This window comes from Lactuca serriola, chromosome 2 (assembly GCF_051521515.1).
Source record: "Lactuca serriola cultivar US96UC23 chromosome 2, Lser_US96UC23_V15, whole genome shotgun sequence".
NCBI lineage: Eukaryota > Viridiplantae > Streptophyta > Magnoliopsida > Asterales > Asteraceae > Lactuca > Lactuca serriola.
In genome coordinates, this window is record NC_136409.1 from 18037280 (window position 1) to 18055623 (window position 18344).

Consider the following 18344-nt stretch of genomic DNA (forward strand, 5'->3'; position numbering starts at 1 on the left):
GAACTAAACAGCAAGATTAGAATTTTATACTCACAATTGTCCGAAAATGCAATGCCTTTGATGGATCCAAACTTGAAACATCAATCCATGCAACCAAAAAAATCTTCTTGATCTTCATGCTTCAATAAAACATCACCAAAGGCATCCAAAAGAGGAGAGATGAGAAAGGACTAGCTCAAATCCGAAAGGTGGAGGCTAGGGTTTCTCCCAAGGGGTTCTAGATATGATAGAGACTGCTAAAATGCCCAAAAATACGAAACCTTATGCTTAAATACGTTGAAACCCTAAAAATTATGGGCTTGGGCCTGAAAGCTTGTCGTGTCATGGCAATTATTTGTCGTGTCGTGGTAACGAGTTTTCACCCAAATCCACCTCAGCCTCAAACAACAATAACTTCTTCATTTCAACGCCATTTTTGGCGATCTTTATATCTACGGAAATGTGTTGCAGAGCCCCACAACCCTATCTAGTTTACTTTGACTTAAAACATACCGAACTAAATCACTAATTCATGTAATAAGTCTGAAACATCACTTTTCCCATTTTACCCTTTGACACCAAAACAAAAACAAAGGACTTAAATCACATAACCAATATTACCAACATCCAATAAGGTCTAAACCTTATTCCTTTGAAGCCAAATCCTTTACTCGATCCATTTATTGTCCACAATCCCGAAATAGAAACTTATTAAAACAGGATGTTACAATAAATATATAGTCCACACAATAATGTTGGTCAATGGTTGATATCATAAGATTATAAAACGTATCATGTCATGTAAAATTGAAACACTAAACGGTTTAATTTTTCTCGACCTTAACCTTACCTATTTGTTTGTATCATGTTTCATCCCGAGCTTGTATCGTTTTCGTTCGGGGTCAGTGAGTTGTGTCACTTTTATCCACCTGTAAATTTTTGTCATGTTTTTTCTTCTATGTATAGTTTTTTATTATTAATAAAATACATCATAAGTTTAGAGAAATCCAATATATAGAAAGATACTAACGAACAATGATCAAATTACAAACATAAATATATTTTCCATCCAACAAAGGCTATAAGGTTCCATTCTTTGGATTCATAAATCATAGTGAATACATCGGCATTGCTTTATATTACAAACATAAACCAGGTGAATCATCTTGATCCTAGCAATTTCCCTCACCAGTGAAATCTCGATTATATTAGAACAAATTCTCCACCAAACCAGGTAGAGTTAGATTTGCAAAGATGTAACAACCAATCTCTGAGAGGTGGCCACTATCGAAAAATAAGTATTTAGAGTCATCCGGGCATGTTCCGACGAGTTGATTGCATGTATAACTAAATTCTATTAATCCGGTTCCACAACAACCTCTGTTTGTAACTTCCAACCCTAGGGCAAAGAAGAACAGAATTACAAGCAAGACCTTGTTCAAATGGGAATGTGCTAAATCTACGGCCAAAAATCCTATAATATATGATAAAATATATTTGGTGCTGGAAACATAAATGAAAACTATTAAAAAATAAAATTCGTTGGAAAACACTATCTAATGAATAATTAATTATATAAATTATGTATTGGATATAGTGAATACCATATTGCTCAGGGTTATTGATGATGCTTATTAGGGGATTGTAGAAATCAACAAAGGCAATCCTGGACTGAGGAAGATTGCTTTCAAGAATTGGGAGTTGTCCTTTTAGCATATTGTTGAAAATTTGTGCTTGTTGATTTTGATTTTCGGCGCACATCCTAAGTAAACCTCCTTCTAATGTTCTCTCTACAGGAAGACAACCGACAGGTGGTGCACTAAAGACCCCTATCTTTCGTGCTCCCAGTTTGTATAGTTCCTTCAACAAATTTGAAGAACAATTATAAGTAACATCATTTAAGACAACTCTGCATATCCATATAATAAAAGTCCATCGTTTTGTGTTTTTTCTCAAACTGTGTAGTTATTTCATTATATAGAAGCGTGTGAATGTTCATCAAAAGCTTCATTTGATAGAAGTATTTATACCTGCACAAAACTCAACGTCAAGTTTACTAGCATGCTATCATAAACATCATCCGGTAATCCACTTGCAGGAAGGGAAAAAAGCATATCGTTGGTGCTTGCGACTACCAAAAATACGCTGTTTGTGATTATTTCTTTTGCAGCTTCTTCCCCAATGTTGGTCTCAAGCTTCCCAAGATATTCTTTAAACAAATCCAATTGATCCAGCATTGGGATAGCCCTCTAATAGATATAGTAAGGCGACAAAACAAACGAAACAATTAAACAAAAATAAGATTTACTTACACACGTACATAGCAGTTGTTTTAACTAATAGTGAGAATGCTAAGAAGGAAATAGTAATATTAAAGATATATGCATTCATACCGTTTGATTGGTTGTTTGTGGATCATACCCACTACCAGCAGAAGCAAAACATACACCCGTCAAAAGATCATTAATTTGTATCGAAGGGTCAAGATATGGTGGAAGATACTCCTTCACTCCCAATCCTTCGGCTGGGATTTTGTTATCAAGTCGTTGCAGTTTTATTAGTAAAAATACAAGAAACTACAACAATGAGTGTACTCTATATAGTAACAAATTTCCTAAAATCTTTTGCTAACTCTATACATCCTAATGTATATAAAATCTTCAGAAAATCTATTTAATGCTTAATAAACGCTAATGATATCCTATTTTCTTACTGGTTCTGAGAATTTTTTATAACAAGCAATTACCAAAGCCTAGCATCGTTGCTGACTATTGAAAGGGTCATGTGTAAAATGAGCACATTATTATGTATATCCATAAAATTAATTGTTTTCTTATCGATTTAACTGTCAAATATTATTTCCTTTAATTTTGAAACTGTTCCTCATAGTTTTTGTTGGCATGGAGTGAAATGAGGGTGTAATTAATGGAATGCGAAGTTAGGTGGAGTTAAATTGAAAATCTTGTTCAAACGAAACGAATTTGATGTGAGAACCATTTTTTAAATTTACAATATAAAATAAAGAATGTAAAATTTATTTTTATTTTATATTAATTGATATTTTCATGATGTTGAAAAATAATAACTTGTAATCTCAAATATAAATGAATAGAAATAATAATTTCAAAATAAGAGACTATGTTTACTTTTATAAAATATAATTTTTATTATGAGAGGATTGCACGAATTATTTAAACTTATGCATCTAAAAATATATAAGAATTAATAATTAAATAAATAAACTAATAAACAGATTAATACATAAGAGAAATTGACAAAAACCAAGAACATTTCGATGAGATTTTAAATATATGTGCTAAAGGGTCAGGGATAGATTAATAATAGAATATATATAATGATTTAAAACCTTTATGAAGATCCCATGGAAGCAATGAAATATTATTACGCTATCATGATGCTTCCATTGTGAAAGATGGCATTAATGGTTAAATGAATTTCATCTTAGATAATAATACATCGATTCTATGAGCATAATAATATATGCCACAATTGAAGGCAACAGACTTTGTATGTATACGTAATTGTACAAAGAAGTAAGAAATACAGACATTACAAAAGGTATGTACAAGAATAATAAACTTGGAAACAAATAAATCTAATCTTATAGAGGATTTATATGATCGTTGTTATTATCCTTAATACCCTCCCTCAAGCGAATCGTAGGATTTGATCCAATGCCAAGCTTGGAACGAAATGTAGAGAACAAGGGTCGAGGAAGACATTTAGTGAAGACATCAACAATGTTAAAGTGGGATGGAATGAATTGAGTCTTCAGCTTCCCTGATTAGACAAGTTCACTAGTGAAATGATAGTCGAGTTCAATATGTTTTTCATGTTTATGAGGGACTAGGATGTCACTAATGAACATTGTGCCCTTGTTATCACATTGAACGAGTGGACAAGTAGTAAGAGAAACGTGTCAATCTGCCAGGAGATGTGTGACCCAAATAATGTCTGCTACAACATTAGCAAGGGAGCGATACTCAGACTCGCAACTTCAACATGAGATCGTAGGTTGTTTCATGGAACTCCACAAAAAAATAATAGAACCAAGAAAAAAGGAATAGCGAGAAGTTGATCTTCGCGTGTCAGGACATGATGCCCAATCAGCATCTGAATAGGCGAGAAGACAAGGATTGGAGCAAGAGTATGTCAATCTAAAATGCAAGGTACCCTTAAGATAGCGTAGAATATGCTTAACAACAAGAAAATGTTCATCAGTAGTATTCTGTAAGAACTGATTGACATGATTGACTACAAATGAAATGTCATTACGAGTGATGGTCAAATACCAGAGAGCACCCACCAAGGAGCGATGTAAGGTAGGGTTATTGAAAAGATTTCAAGCACATTGTAATTTTAGACCAGAGACCATGGGTGATGCTACAGGTTTGCTTTCATGAAGTTGAGCATGCAGGAGAATATCTGAAGCATACTTTGCTTGCCGGAGAGATAGACCGTCAGTAGTGTAACTAACCTCTAAACCCAGAATGTAATGAAGCTTTCCTAGATCCTTAATAGCAAATGCAGAATGCATCTTTTCGATTAAGGATGTGATCAAAGGTGCATTGTTCCCTGTCAAGGTTATATTGTCAACATAAACAAGTAAATACAAAATGGTATGGTCCTTATGAAGGACAAACAATGATGTGTCGGCTTGACTGTATTTCAAACCAAGACGAGTAACAAAATCATTGAACCTTTGAAACCATGCACGAGGTGCTTGTTTTATACCATACATGGCTTTACAAAGACGACATACATGGTTTGGATCAGAACTATCGAAGTATCCTGGTGGTTGCTCCATGAAAATTGTTTCAGACAAAACACCATTGAGAAATTCATTTTTTACGTCCAGCTGATGCAAGGTCCATTTGCGCATGACCACCAAGCTCAAAACAATACGAACTGTGGATGCTTTAATTAACAGACTGGAGGTAGAGTTAAAGTCAAAACCAGGGAATTGAGTGCCTTGAGCAACAAGTCGTGCTTTATGAAGGTCAGCTGACCCATTTCCATTACACTTGGTGCGGTGGGCCCATTTAGATCTGACAACATTGACACACAAAGGATGGGGAATAAGCTCACAAATAAGTATTTCGCATCAAATTGTGATCAAGCAACAGAGTAGGCATGCGATTTATAGTGAAAATTGTAGCAACAAAAGCATCAAATAAGTATTCTGCATTCAAGTTTGAGTGAAAGCGCATTGTTAGTGTGACATCGTGATAATAAGGTACTTCTAATTTTAACCCTATAATTTTATTATATTGCAATTTAGACCCTAAGTAAAAGAAAGAATTCAATGAAGGCCCTAGTGGCATTTTCATAAATTAGGTGTTGGGGGAGTATGCCATGCATACGTGTGTACACTGAGCGTACTAGTGCGCGCCCTAGTATGCAGGGCGTACATATGTATACAAGACGTACGTGCCATGCATGAAAACCCTAATTTTTACGGTTTGGATCATATTTAAACCCAATTATAGCCTCATTTCCCCTTACTTCATCAGCCTCCATACCCTTCAAATGTTTTTGCAATCCTAATTCATCTTGTGAAGCATTTCTAAGCTTGAGTGTGTGTGTGTGTGTGTGTGTTTTAAGCTTTTGAAGATGAAGAAAGGAAGGAGAGAACACCTTGGAGGAGTGAAGCTCTTTAGATCCAGGATCACAACACCTTTTTGCACCATTTTGAGGTATAAAGTTTTGAACTTCGTGAAGTTTCATTTAGATCTTGTGTTGGAATGATTTTTGGTCCTTTTCGTCCCAAATATGGAGATTCATGAACATAGCATGTTCTTGACTCATTAAGTTGTCCTTTCAGACCTTTGAAAGGGTCTTGAGTCCTAAAGATGGGTTTCATATGGTTGGTTTTGCTCCATGCATCATTTAGAAGGGCTTAATGGATTAAGAAGTTTAGTTAAGAACTTAATGGGCATCCAAAGTCATAAAGTTGGAAAATTTATGACACTTGAGGGCAATTTAGCGATGGATCTGAAAGATGGATGTGAGAGCTTAAGCCATTAAGCTCTTAATGTGAAATTAAGAATCTAAGAGTAGGCCCCGCGTACATGGAGTACGCACCGCGTACGAGGTCAACCACCCCAATGGTGGTCAACGCTCGAGAACACCCATCGTATATTTGGAGTACACCCCGCATACTCACTATATGTTGACTCGACTTAATTGACTCGGCTAGGTTGACTCAGTTGACTCAGTTGATTTGACTAGTTTGACTTTGATTTGACCAAGTTTGACTTAAGGATATTTTGGGTATTTTTTGGATTTTGATTGAGATTGGTCATTTGGTTGGATAGGTGAAAGTTAGAACTGAGATTCGGAGTCGAGACATCATCAGGACTTGTCCAGTCTGTGAGATGAGTTTTCCTCACAGTACTTACGAGTCGAAGGCACCAAGGTCGGCCCATTGGATTGATATCCTGCTATACACTAATATGTTGAGTATGGAATAGGTCTTCATTATTATACATTATTTGTCGATATGCTAGTCTGGTAGATCTGTAGGACTACCTACGATTATGTCTGCATGATTCTCTGTATATGTTTGTTATATGTTATATGTCGACGTATTGTGTTGGATTGAGGTTTTACTACTTCGTGCTCTAGCCAACGAACCCTGGAGCATTCCAAATATAAGCTGAGGGTTGGGCAAGGCTCTAGCCGACGAACCGTAGAGCATTCCAGATACAAGTTGAGGACCGGGGGTATGCCAGACTTGTATTGAGGGCTTGAGGGTATTTCAGTCAAATGATTGATTGGGTCAGAGACCAAGCGGGACATAAGTTTTGGGCCCCGAGGGCAACCAAGACTTATGCTAAGGGCTTAAGGGTAATCCATTTTTTTAGCTATGGACCCATTACACGTTGTTATTGTATATGTTATCTGTTTATGTGTTCCTACTTTGGGGGAAACTCACTAAGATTTGGTTTATGGTTTTTAGATGTGGTTTCAGGGACTTCGGATGATCACAAGAAGGCGAAGGCGTGACCGTACACATCCTCTTTTTTATGTACTTTTGAACTATGGGATACTCTGATATTGAACAATACTTGAAAACAATGATTTTGTAAACATTCTATGATTTGGGGTTGTTTTAAAAAGTTTAAATTTCTTGTGATTTTTATGGATGTTACAGTCAAACCCATTTCAATGATGTGACAATGTTTTCGTTCGATGCAACTATTTTGAGATAGTGTATACGGACTTGAGAATCGATAATGAATTATGTGAGCATGAAAGAGATCTTTAAGAGAAGCATTTGTAAATTCACCACCACCATAACTTTGACAGACCTTGATTTTTCTAGAGAATTGATTTTCGAACAAGGCCTGAAAATGATTGAAAGTATTAAAAATTTATGATTTCCACTTCAGTGGATAGATCCAAGAGAACCCATAACCATCAAGAAATAACAAATAGTATCAAAAACCATGTACAGATGTAATAGGAGCTGGTCCCTAAAGATCGCAATATATCAAATCAAGAACAAATGTATAACGTTTCTCATTACCTATAAAAGGTAGTCGAGGACTCTTTCCTAATTGACAAGGTTCACAGATTTTATGATTTGGAAATGGCTTAGACAAAGATAAGTGACCTTGTTTATTTCAAACATAAATAATAAAATGCCACTTGTGGAAAAGACCGATGTGCCATCGATGAATGAAATATCTCGAAGCTAATGGCCTTAGAAACCATTTCTTCCAAACTAGGCAGCAGGGTTAATGACAGATGAGTGAAGGCGAATTGAGTAAAGGACTCACCGAAGCCTCTTTAGAACCAATGGATTTTGTCAGTCTTATAAATAGAGCGACAAATGGAGGCTATTGGTCGCATAGAGTTTTGAACATTTTAGAGTTATCAACCACATATTGATCACCTTGACGAAGGTATTGAAGCTCATCTTTGAGTTGAATCTCTTGTGTTTTGGATTGATGATTGAAGGTGGCTTGAAGGTAGACCATATTTTCTAAGAAGTCTGGTAGCCAACAACAACAACAACAACTTCAAGAGTAAGAGAAGCTTATAAGAGGGTTCCAACCATATGATCAAATCGGACCCATTCCTTATAGGTACGATTGGCAATGGACACAACAACATCAGAAGGAGATGATACAGTTCTGGGTGGTGGATTGGTACTACCATCACAAAGTTCATATAGATCAAAACATATCAGGATGGGTTCAACTTGATTGAACCAGATCAAATAGTTGGTTTAGTCAAGTTTATGAGTACTGAAAAGATGAACCATACTATTGAAAGTAACAAAATCATTTGATTTTGAAGAGGGAGTGGTGGATGATGAAGCTAGTGTCGCAGGAGCAATGGGGATCGATAATGGTTTTTCTTAGGATAAAACCTAGGGGTCGTCTGATATCATATGAGGTTAATAATCCATGCCTCAATTGAAGGAATGAGACTTTGTATATATACACAATTATACAAAGAGGTAAGAAATATATATATATATATATATATATATATATATATATATATATATATATATATATATATATATATATATATTACAAAAGATATGTACAAGAGTAACAAACTAGGAAACAAATAAATCTAATCTTTAAGACAATGTGTATGATCATTGTTATTATCCCTAATAGATTCAAATCAATTTACCCATGGTTCAGAAGCTAGCAATAGTAAACATATTTTCAAGAACAAATTAAGAATTGATGGCACTATCGAAAAGTTTATGGCTTGATAATTTGCTAAGGATTCCACAAAAAAAGGCTTGATTACTTTGGTACATAGGCTTAAGTGATTAACAAACTCATAGATCACCCTGTGGATTTCAAGATTTCTTTCGTAAACGGTGAATAGAGTCAATAAATAAGGAAATATATATATATATATATATATATATATATATATATATATATATATATATATATATATATATATATATATATATATATATATATATATATATATATATAATGGCATGATGATTTCATAGTTTGAGTAGAATGAAACAAATTTTGTAAAGTTATTCAGTCCTTGAATGATTAAACAAGCTCCCAAACAAGGGCATTAAATGTTTGATCATGTTAATTTGACAATTTTGGATTAAGGAAACAAGCAAATATGTGTATACGTGATTTGTGAAAGGAAAATGGGTTCTCATTTTCTTTTATGTAGAAGATATGTTGCTCAATGAAACTGACTTAGAACTAGTACAAATGACATATTAAGTTTTAACTAAAAATCATGATTTTAAAGATTTGTGAGATTTCAATATAATTCTAAAAATAGTAAACCATGCCATCTTAGTGTCACCTGTCAATCCGCCCCAAGGCTCATATGAGAGGTCAATAGCCTAACACTAATAATATTTTTGATATGTCAATCCGCCCCGAGGCTCATATGAGAGGTCAATTACATAACACTAACAATATTTTGGGTATAGAATCTCACTCCTCAACTACTAACCTCTTATGAGGACCAATGATCTAGAAATAATAACCCTCATAGATAGCAATAAGTTAATTATATACGATACTCACTGTATTGAAAAGAGTTTTAAAATGTTTATTTAAATTTGATTGATGAGCTTTTGATTTATTTTTTTTAAAAACGTTTAATTATTAATAATCAAAATATAGACAAAAAAATGAGTATGCTAGTGTTATCGGTAGCCAGGATGGAACATGAATATAAAGAAAATTAAGTGGCCAAAAGCAAAATTTATGTTGCAAAAGATTACGCGATATCGACATACGAACAAGATAAAAATATGTTAGAATATAATTCTTATTGAATTATATATATATTTATACTTTTTGTTTATCTATTTTTTAATCTTCAATGTCATAGTGTTGTTGTAAACTATTGTTGTTGATGATGTAAAGCAAATAGCAAAACACTTTAAAAAAGCCCTTGTTTATTGTTTTTTATACAACTGATATCCTATAGTATTTAAAGGATATATTCATGACTATTGGACTAATGAGCATGAACATTTGGTTGGAGTTTCATACTTAGTGGGTTGTATTGTACATGTTGGATTAAAGAAACAAACTTTTATTACATATTTCATTATGGCAATTAACAAGGATTGTTGGACTAGCATATTATTGTATACAAGCATAATGCCCTAAAGGACTTGCTAATATATTTACCCTAATGCACAAATCCATTTCCACCAATATATGTGAATTTGTGAATTGTAATAGTGCGGCTACACAATCGAGGGCATATAATCCAATCTAAAATGATAATTTTAGTGATAGTTTAATAAGGTGCATATAGTTTAATATTCATGAGCTTCTTACAGTCGATTAAGAACATGACAATGCCCTCTCATAGAAAGGATTTTAAGGAAAACTGATTGAGAGTTTACAAAATAATATAAGACTAGTCGGTTTGGATACTAGAAAATTAAAAAATTTGTTTTTGGTGGATCATAACGATTGCATATGCTGCAAAAGAACGTTGTGATCATATAAATGGACGCCACAATGACCCTTTTCATGACTTTTCAAAAGGACATTATGTTTATTCATATGACAATTATGACATGTGACATTGAAAAAGCAAAAACAAATCCTTTGTTGACTATTATGAAGGGTCACAACATTTACAAAATATTATGAAAGTTCGAGAATGGATTTTTCTTTTGTTGTCGAACATTTACGATGAATCTATATAAACAATGATTAATTGTGTTTTATTGTTAAAACTCCTTTTAATATTTTTAGATTTTTGAGAATCCAAAAATTAACCATTCTTTTAACGGATCTTAACAATCGTGTTGCTATATAAACACATATATTCAAGCCTCTAAATACTTGCTAATGCAATTCTATATTTTTGCTTTATTATATATTTTGAAGAAATTTCCAAAAAAACATGAGCATGATGTTTTTCGCTAAAACGTCTTAAAGCAATAAGCACTAGCGATTTAATTTGTATTTTATCCACACATATAAAACCTAGTAAACCACTTAACATGTCCTCCATATTAATATAAACACATTACATAAATTTTAAATTAGTTTCATAGATTTTCCCATAAATAAATTGATAGCGTTGTCATGTTACAGGACAGTTCATTCATGGGAACCACATGTTGGTATTTAAGAAAGTTTTTAATTAGTTTCAACAATACCTACTTCAAAATAATAAATTAAAACAACTTTCTGTCCAAAAAATATGTCAAAGAACAAAGAGGTACCAAAAACGTCAGAGATTATTTTCCCATTGGAGAACCTTCCGGTTGGCACTCCGCCCATAAAATCTTTTCCATATGGAAGAAAGTTGGCCTTGAACATAGTGTCGATGTAGTTATTATTCCCAGTATCAGCATAGGAATCCCCAAATACTAGGATTGCTGGCACTGAGAGAATTTCTTGCATATTTTTTCCATCGCTTAGGTTGCATAAACAAAGAAACACATATAGAGAAATGAGAATGAACTTAGAAACTAAAAGAAGCATTTGAAAATATTTGAATAGTTATCAAGACCAAAATATATAAATGAAGAAAATGTGTAGCATCATGCCATCTATGATCTATATATACATACTAGAGAACTAAACACTTAATAACTAATATTTCAAGAGTATTTATGGATCAGTTTCAGCCACGTTAGACATTATATATGTCATCGGTTAGAAAAACATGTTTTCTTTGTTTCATTATTTTTCAATAAAAATTGAGATCCTTGCTCCATGTGAAAGGTACTTTTATAATCTTTTCGTAAAGTTTAAGAATCATAGTACTTGTGTAAATTAAATAATTTTTTTCTAAATGCTACCAATAAATACAAACTTGCTATTTTCTTCGAAGTCTATGAATTTTTTCATGTTCATTTGGATTACTAGTGTGCTTACCAAGTGATATGGGTTTCCAAATAGAAATCAAATTTTAATCTTTATTAGATACAAGAGACGTGTTCAATAGGGCGATAACAGTCGTCTCATAAAGTATTTTTATTGTTGCTAAAAACAAATAGAAATGAGTGCCTTTGAAATGAGTTTCCTCTTATCGTGTCGTTGATACTTTCTTTTGAGGTGACATTGATGTCTTTGCCGAAAGTCATTAATATTAACGACAAAATTTTGTCTCTAAAGGTAAAACGTCACAAATTTAAAACCAAAATTTTCATTCAAGACTAGGTCAAATGTTAAAAAAAAAAAAAAAAAAAAAAAAAAAAAAAAAAAAAAAAAAAACTTTTCTAAAATAATAATATAACATCCTTCTACCTTAAAAGAATAAGGTTTAAATAGAGTTGAATTACAAAGCCAACGAACGTCAAATAATAATAAAACTTCGATGCGAATATATAGTTATGTCATGCACTTCCCTCAATCAACCTAAAAAACATTTAAATTAACATCGTAGGTATAAGCTTCGTGAAATCTCCAGTATACAATATATTCCACCATACATACAATGCATACAAACAAAAACTATCTCATCGATCATACCATATATATATATATATATATATATATATATATATATATATATATATATATATATATATATATATATATATATACTAGGTTATAACCCGTGTATTACACGGGTCTGCAATGTAAAACAATTTTGAAACTTAATAGACATAATAATTAATAATAGAAGTCCCGTTTAAAATAAGGGTCATTTAAAATATAATTCATTGAAACTTAAAACAACCTTAAAGGTGTGACCATATTTTGACCATAATACCCTTACACTTCAAAATAAAAGTTATTGATGTGAATGAGCCCTTTAAAAATCATGAATTGATATCAATGTCGAACATATGGTTTTTAATGTTTTGAAGATGATAACAAACTAATATTTGTTAACAACCTACTAAAAAAACTCAAAAACCGATAACAATGTACTAAACACTTTTGGGAAAACTAATCTTTTAGTTCCAATTCCATGTCTATAGCATCTACTTATAGATATTTTTAAATCAAATCCCTTGCATAAACAAATATTCACTTATGAATTCTGAGGACGAAAAAAATACTTTATAAAGTCAATTTATAATATTGCTTATCTTTCATTATAAATAGTTTAGGTTTTTAGTAATAATTAATTTAACCTCCATCTTATGCCTTATCTTTCATCATAAATAGTTTAGGTTTTTGCATCTGCCTATAGATATATTTAGACCAATCTCCTTGTCTTCACAAAATCGCAAAACCAAAGTACTCTGATAGGTGATACATATTAATTGTTAAGCAGATACATTTGCAATAATAAAAATGGTGATGCATACCTGATGCTAGAAATAGATGTGTACCACAACCTACCTACTTATCAGCACCTTGGCAAGGTAAAATTAACCTGTGTTCACACGAAAATCAAAAAAATTAAGTAAAAATCTTACATATGGGTAAAAATTTAAAAAAAAAAATTCATTAGTAAGAGTTTGTTGGTTCCTTCAAATAAAGAAAAGATTTTCAAAGATCGAGAGAAAGGGGGTGTCTTCTGTAGCAAAAAGAAGTAGAACAAAAATCAAGAGATGTGTGTTTTACAGAAGCTGATTTTGGGAGGAAGAGCAAACAGTGGGTAGTTGAATACTTAGGGTTTTTATGGTGGAACATGGTAAGATCATGAGAAAAAAAACAGACGTAGATGGAATTACATAAGAGGTTGCAAATGAAATTACTTAAGCGGCTTCAAGTTGCCTAAAAATGTCATCATTTATATTAAAAATGTTGAAATATAATATGATTACAACAATATAAAAGAGCACGATATCAACATTGGGCTAGTTTTAAAGGCTTCAAGTTGTCATCTGATAGGTAGGACACAATTAAAAACATCTTTAGGTCTTGGCTTCTTCTTTTGCTCATCAGGGGGCATAAGATTTTGCAACCTGCAAAAGAAGCATAGATATAAATTATTCCACTTATTAGTTCCTTTAACCGGCATTTCACAACAATTCACATAAACAACCATTCACGCACACACACTCACATAGTCACATAGTCTCATTCTCATACATGCACATACATACAATCACATAAACACCGATAGGTAATGAGGTGTCCCACTTCCAGAGCTATTTTTGTCCAACAAATTACAATATATGTTAATTATATTTATACCTTCAATGTAATCTGAACTCTAGAACACTACCAACAAATAGTCATCACGTTTTTCATATGCTTTTATTTGTACCAATCAAGATAAACTTCAGGTAACCGTGAACATGGATACAGACCCTGCAATACCATTTAAACAACCATCGTTAAAAAGTTATAGAGCTGGGAAAATTGAAACCTTAAAGGTTGTCGACGGATTAGTCAAAGGTTGTAGATCTTAATTGTCGGAATCATAGTCAGATCTTACCGGACCCCTAAAAATCTTTTGTATCGACTTCATCCAAGTACTAAAAAAACAAAACCTTGTTCTTAAATCCTTCAGAAGCGTTTTCTTGCTCCTGGTTCATTCTACTTTTCTCTGGTTAAAAGTAGTAAACAAAAAACAACAAAATGTGGAAAAATATATGAGTTGCAGATCGCCGCTCGTCGGTGAGGAGTAGAAGATATGAGTTGTAAGATAAAAGACTTTGAGGAAAAATGTACCTTTAATCAAAACTTATTGCGTACCTTGAGCTCGGTTGAGAAAAATTCCGAATTTACAAAAACCACTTGTCACCATCATCTTCAGCCACAGTCTGGTAGCACTTTAAGATGCAAATTGTGGATGGCATATTAACCATAGACCGAGGGGAGGAATTCAAATTTCAAAAAATGCTTTTCAATTTAGGAAGAAGGCGAGATCGAAGAAAGATCACAAAATTCACGGTATTTGATAGGCCATCCTTCAAAACAAATGAACGTTTAGTTGGATAGCCCTGATGTATTGGCATCTTCAATTCTATTTGAACATATTTAAAAAGAAGCTTTGAATAGATGGCGTCAAGACAACGAAGGTTGCTATCTTAGCGATGCAAGAAAAGCGAACAGAGAAGAATGTTAAAATCAGGGGATGATTAAGGTATATTAGAAAGGAAGTTACTGGGCATCGTTTCTAATATATTGATAAGATTATTTTGCCCATTTATTGCCTAGTACTGGTCAATTATTAGATTAACTTTTAGCTGATTTCTAGGGATAATATCATTGTTTCTTGTTTAAATTGCTAATTATTAGGAACGCAATTTAGAACTATGAGGGAAGTAATTTCTGAGATTTATGAGAAAATGCCACATGTTAAAATAATGGTATAGAAAATGGACAAGTGGCATAATTTGGTTTTGTTTATTAGAGAAGGGATATATATATATATATATATATATATATATATATATATATATATATATATATATATATATATATATATATATATATATACTAGCCGTCTACCCGCGCAAAGCGGCGGGCGGCGAATAGTTTGATTTCTTTAGAGTTAAAACCATTTTGCGTTCACTTCGAGAAATCAATATTAAATGACATCTATTTTTCAAGAGCATTACCATACCATATTAAGGGAGTGTTTGGCTAAACTTTTTTAAAACAACTTATGAGGTTCCACATCACTATAAGTTAAAAAAGTGTTTGGATTAAAATAACTTATTCCAGTGGGGAACCTCTAATACGTCATTTTTTCATAAGTTACCCTACACTTACTTATTAACTTATAAGCTAATAAACTAATAAGCAATAAGTTTTTTTGCCAAACACCCCCTAAATGGTTATTACTTCCATTTATACATACTCAAACCACTTGTACTGTTTATCGTCCTCTTTTTTTTCGTTTTCCTTAATTCCTTTATTAATTTAATGTCCTACTAAGTAAAATGCTAAAATATATAAATAATAGTTTATAAAAATAAACCTTTAAAATATCAGGTGTTGTGATTCAAAAGTCGATAAATAAGTCTTTGAGAAGGCCAAAATATTCAAGTGTCAACTTGTTCATTGTGATTTTAAACCAAGTTTGGTCACAAATTCAAACATTTTTAATGATGGTATGTAATTCAAGGATTCATATTGATTTAGGTTCTCGAAACCTTAAAATATTGAACAAAATCTATATAGAACCTTATAATAAGGACAATAATCACCGTAATCAAGAAGTCCATGTGATGAAACTTGATATTATAAGGACCAATGATGAAAAATGTTTCATTTTTAGACTAAACAAGATGAAAAATATACAAACTACCTTAATCATGTCAAATCTTGTGTTTAACCGTTCTTTATTGCAAAAGTAAGATGCCAAAATATACAAACTAATGATAATACAATGCTCTAATTGGCCCTCTTGGTGGAGTTCTTTGAACCTGCAAAGCCAACACATTAAAGAAACATAGTAAAAACCTTTTTAGGAACAAATATGATATAATAAAGCCTTCACCCAATATATTTATAAGATAAAAATACAAAAAGTTAAAAATGATGAAATCAATTACAAGTAAGGATTAAAATAATAAACCTGTTAAGATAAGGCCTTTGCCCTATCCAGTCTCAAAATCATTTTCTTGATCCATTTTTTATGCATATTGATATCGTTATTGATAAAACCTCTTGTACAAAATGGTTTGTCCGAACCTAAAGAATATGTAGATCAAGATACACATGAATTTCTAGCAACCTTACATGGTTAGCCCCAACCCTTTCAGAAGTTCTAATCAAATTTCCAATCCATTCATCTTCAATGACCAACACTATGGTTTATACGACCTTCTTTTCAAGTTTCTAGACATCCTAGGGCAGCTTCAGCAAGAAGCATTCTACATACATAATAATAAAATTAACAATGAAGACCTAATATCATTAATCATAAAAGAAGATCAAATATAAAGTAATAAAAACCCCAATTCTTGGACTGAAGCGACACAAAAAAAAAAAAAAAAAAAAAAAAAAAAAAAAAAAAAAAACTAAGAATGGGATTTACCAGTTTCCCTTGTCTGAAAGTTAATTATCAAGGGAAGAAGAGCCGTATAGACTTTCTGGTGGGCTAATGGTCAATTTTCAATGAGTTGAGGCGGGTGAGGAAGTGAGGAAATAGAAAGCAAGGTATTCTCAGATAGATGGAGAAGATTAAGGTCCGTGGATTGAGAGTGAGGTTTTCTACCATTCCCAGAACCATCACATCCATAAGAAGATAAAAAAAATCAAGTTTTTTGAAATCAAAGCATGTCTAGGTCAAAAATGTCACCTAAAAGTGGAGCAATGAAAACACTTTGTTGACATATCTGCAACAACAGAAATCTGAGCTTTCTGTTACCAAAAAATCACATACAAATTGATCATATGTCTAAATAGGGGGAGAGGTAAACAAAATCTTGAAGCTCTATCATTTGATGTGTAGCAAATAACAACTCCAAATAAGATCTGGGTGTTTTGATTTGCGATTCCAACTCAAGATACAGACAAATAAGAAGTAATAGGAGAGTCGCCTGATTCGGTGGTGTCTGATGGTTTTGACAGCGATGATGGTTGATCTTGTGAATACAATGGTGGCTGATGTTATTGGTGAAGACATGTGAGAATATAGGGGTGCAAGATAACCTGGACGATTCGAGATCATCATTGTGTTTAGAGAGAGAAAAAAGGATTCAAGAAGAGGATTCTTGCCTAACTATGATAGAATTTCAGATCTTCAACATCAAAAATATAACATGCTATACTTTGCAAAATGTTGCAAAACCTCCATTAACAATAGATTCACGGTAGGTTTTATAGCAGGGGATGTAAGAAAGAGCCATCTGCAGGAGGGATATTTGAATCAACATGTATTTTCTGGTGGTTTCAAATTTTGAATTATCCGAAATTCAGGGAAGGAGATAGAATTTGTTGAGAAATATAAGGATTCAAAACACAAGTTAAAATTTAATATTATTTTATTGATGACTACTTGTACTATTACCTTAATTATTTGAACGTCTTAAAAAAATAATATTATTATATTCAATCTATTTTTAGAAATAGTGAGATTTCTTTTATAAGATAGTAAAGATATATATATATATATATATATATATATATATATATATATATATATATATATATATATATATATAAGTCCAAACCAATAATCCCAAAATTAAGGTTTTCCAAACCCTAATTAGGTTCCCAACCCATTACAATCTGACTAGGCCCAAAAGCTAAGTCCTTAGGCCCATTAGAGCTTCATTGGGCCCACTGTTCCATTAGGCCCACTAGGGTTTCATTAATCGGGCACCACTCACTACCTCCTCGGGTAGTGGTGGTCAATGGCGGCTCGCGGTGGTGGTGGTTACGGGTTTTCTTTCCATTATACCATCACAATTACAATTTACAACACCATTTCCAATAACACACACACACACTAAGCTAAACATACACACACAACCACCCTTGTGGTGGCCG

At 32.7% G+C, this 18344-nt stretch overlaps 1 protein-coding gene across 1 annotated transcript; it reads right to left on the reverse strand.

Annotated features, from left to right (window-relative positions):
- Positions 1-975: 975 nt before the first annotated feature.
- On the reverse strand, positions 976-11519 carry LOC145090243 (GDSL esterase/lipase At3g14820-like). Its single transcript, XM_079028545.1, has 5 exons — positions 11213-11519; positions 2373-2503; positions 2010-2228; positions 1584-1839; positions 976-1378 (listed from the first exon to the last, which is right to left on the reverse strand). The coding sequence occupies exons 1-5, from the start codon at positions 11472-11474 to the stop codon at positions 1188-1190; spliced, it is 1059 nt and encodes a 352-aa protein (XP_078884671.1). The 5' UTR covers positions 11475-11519; the 3' UTR covers positions 976-1187.
- Positions 11520-18344: the final 6825 nt, after the last annotated feature.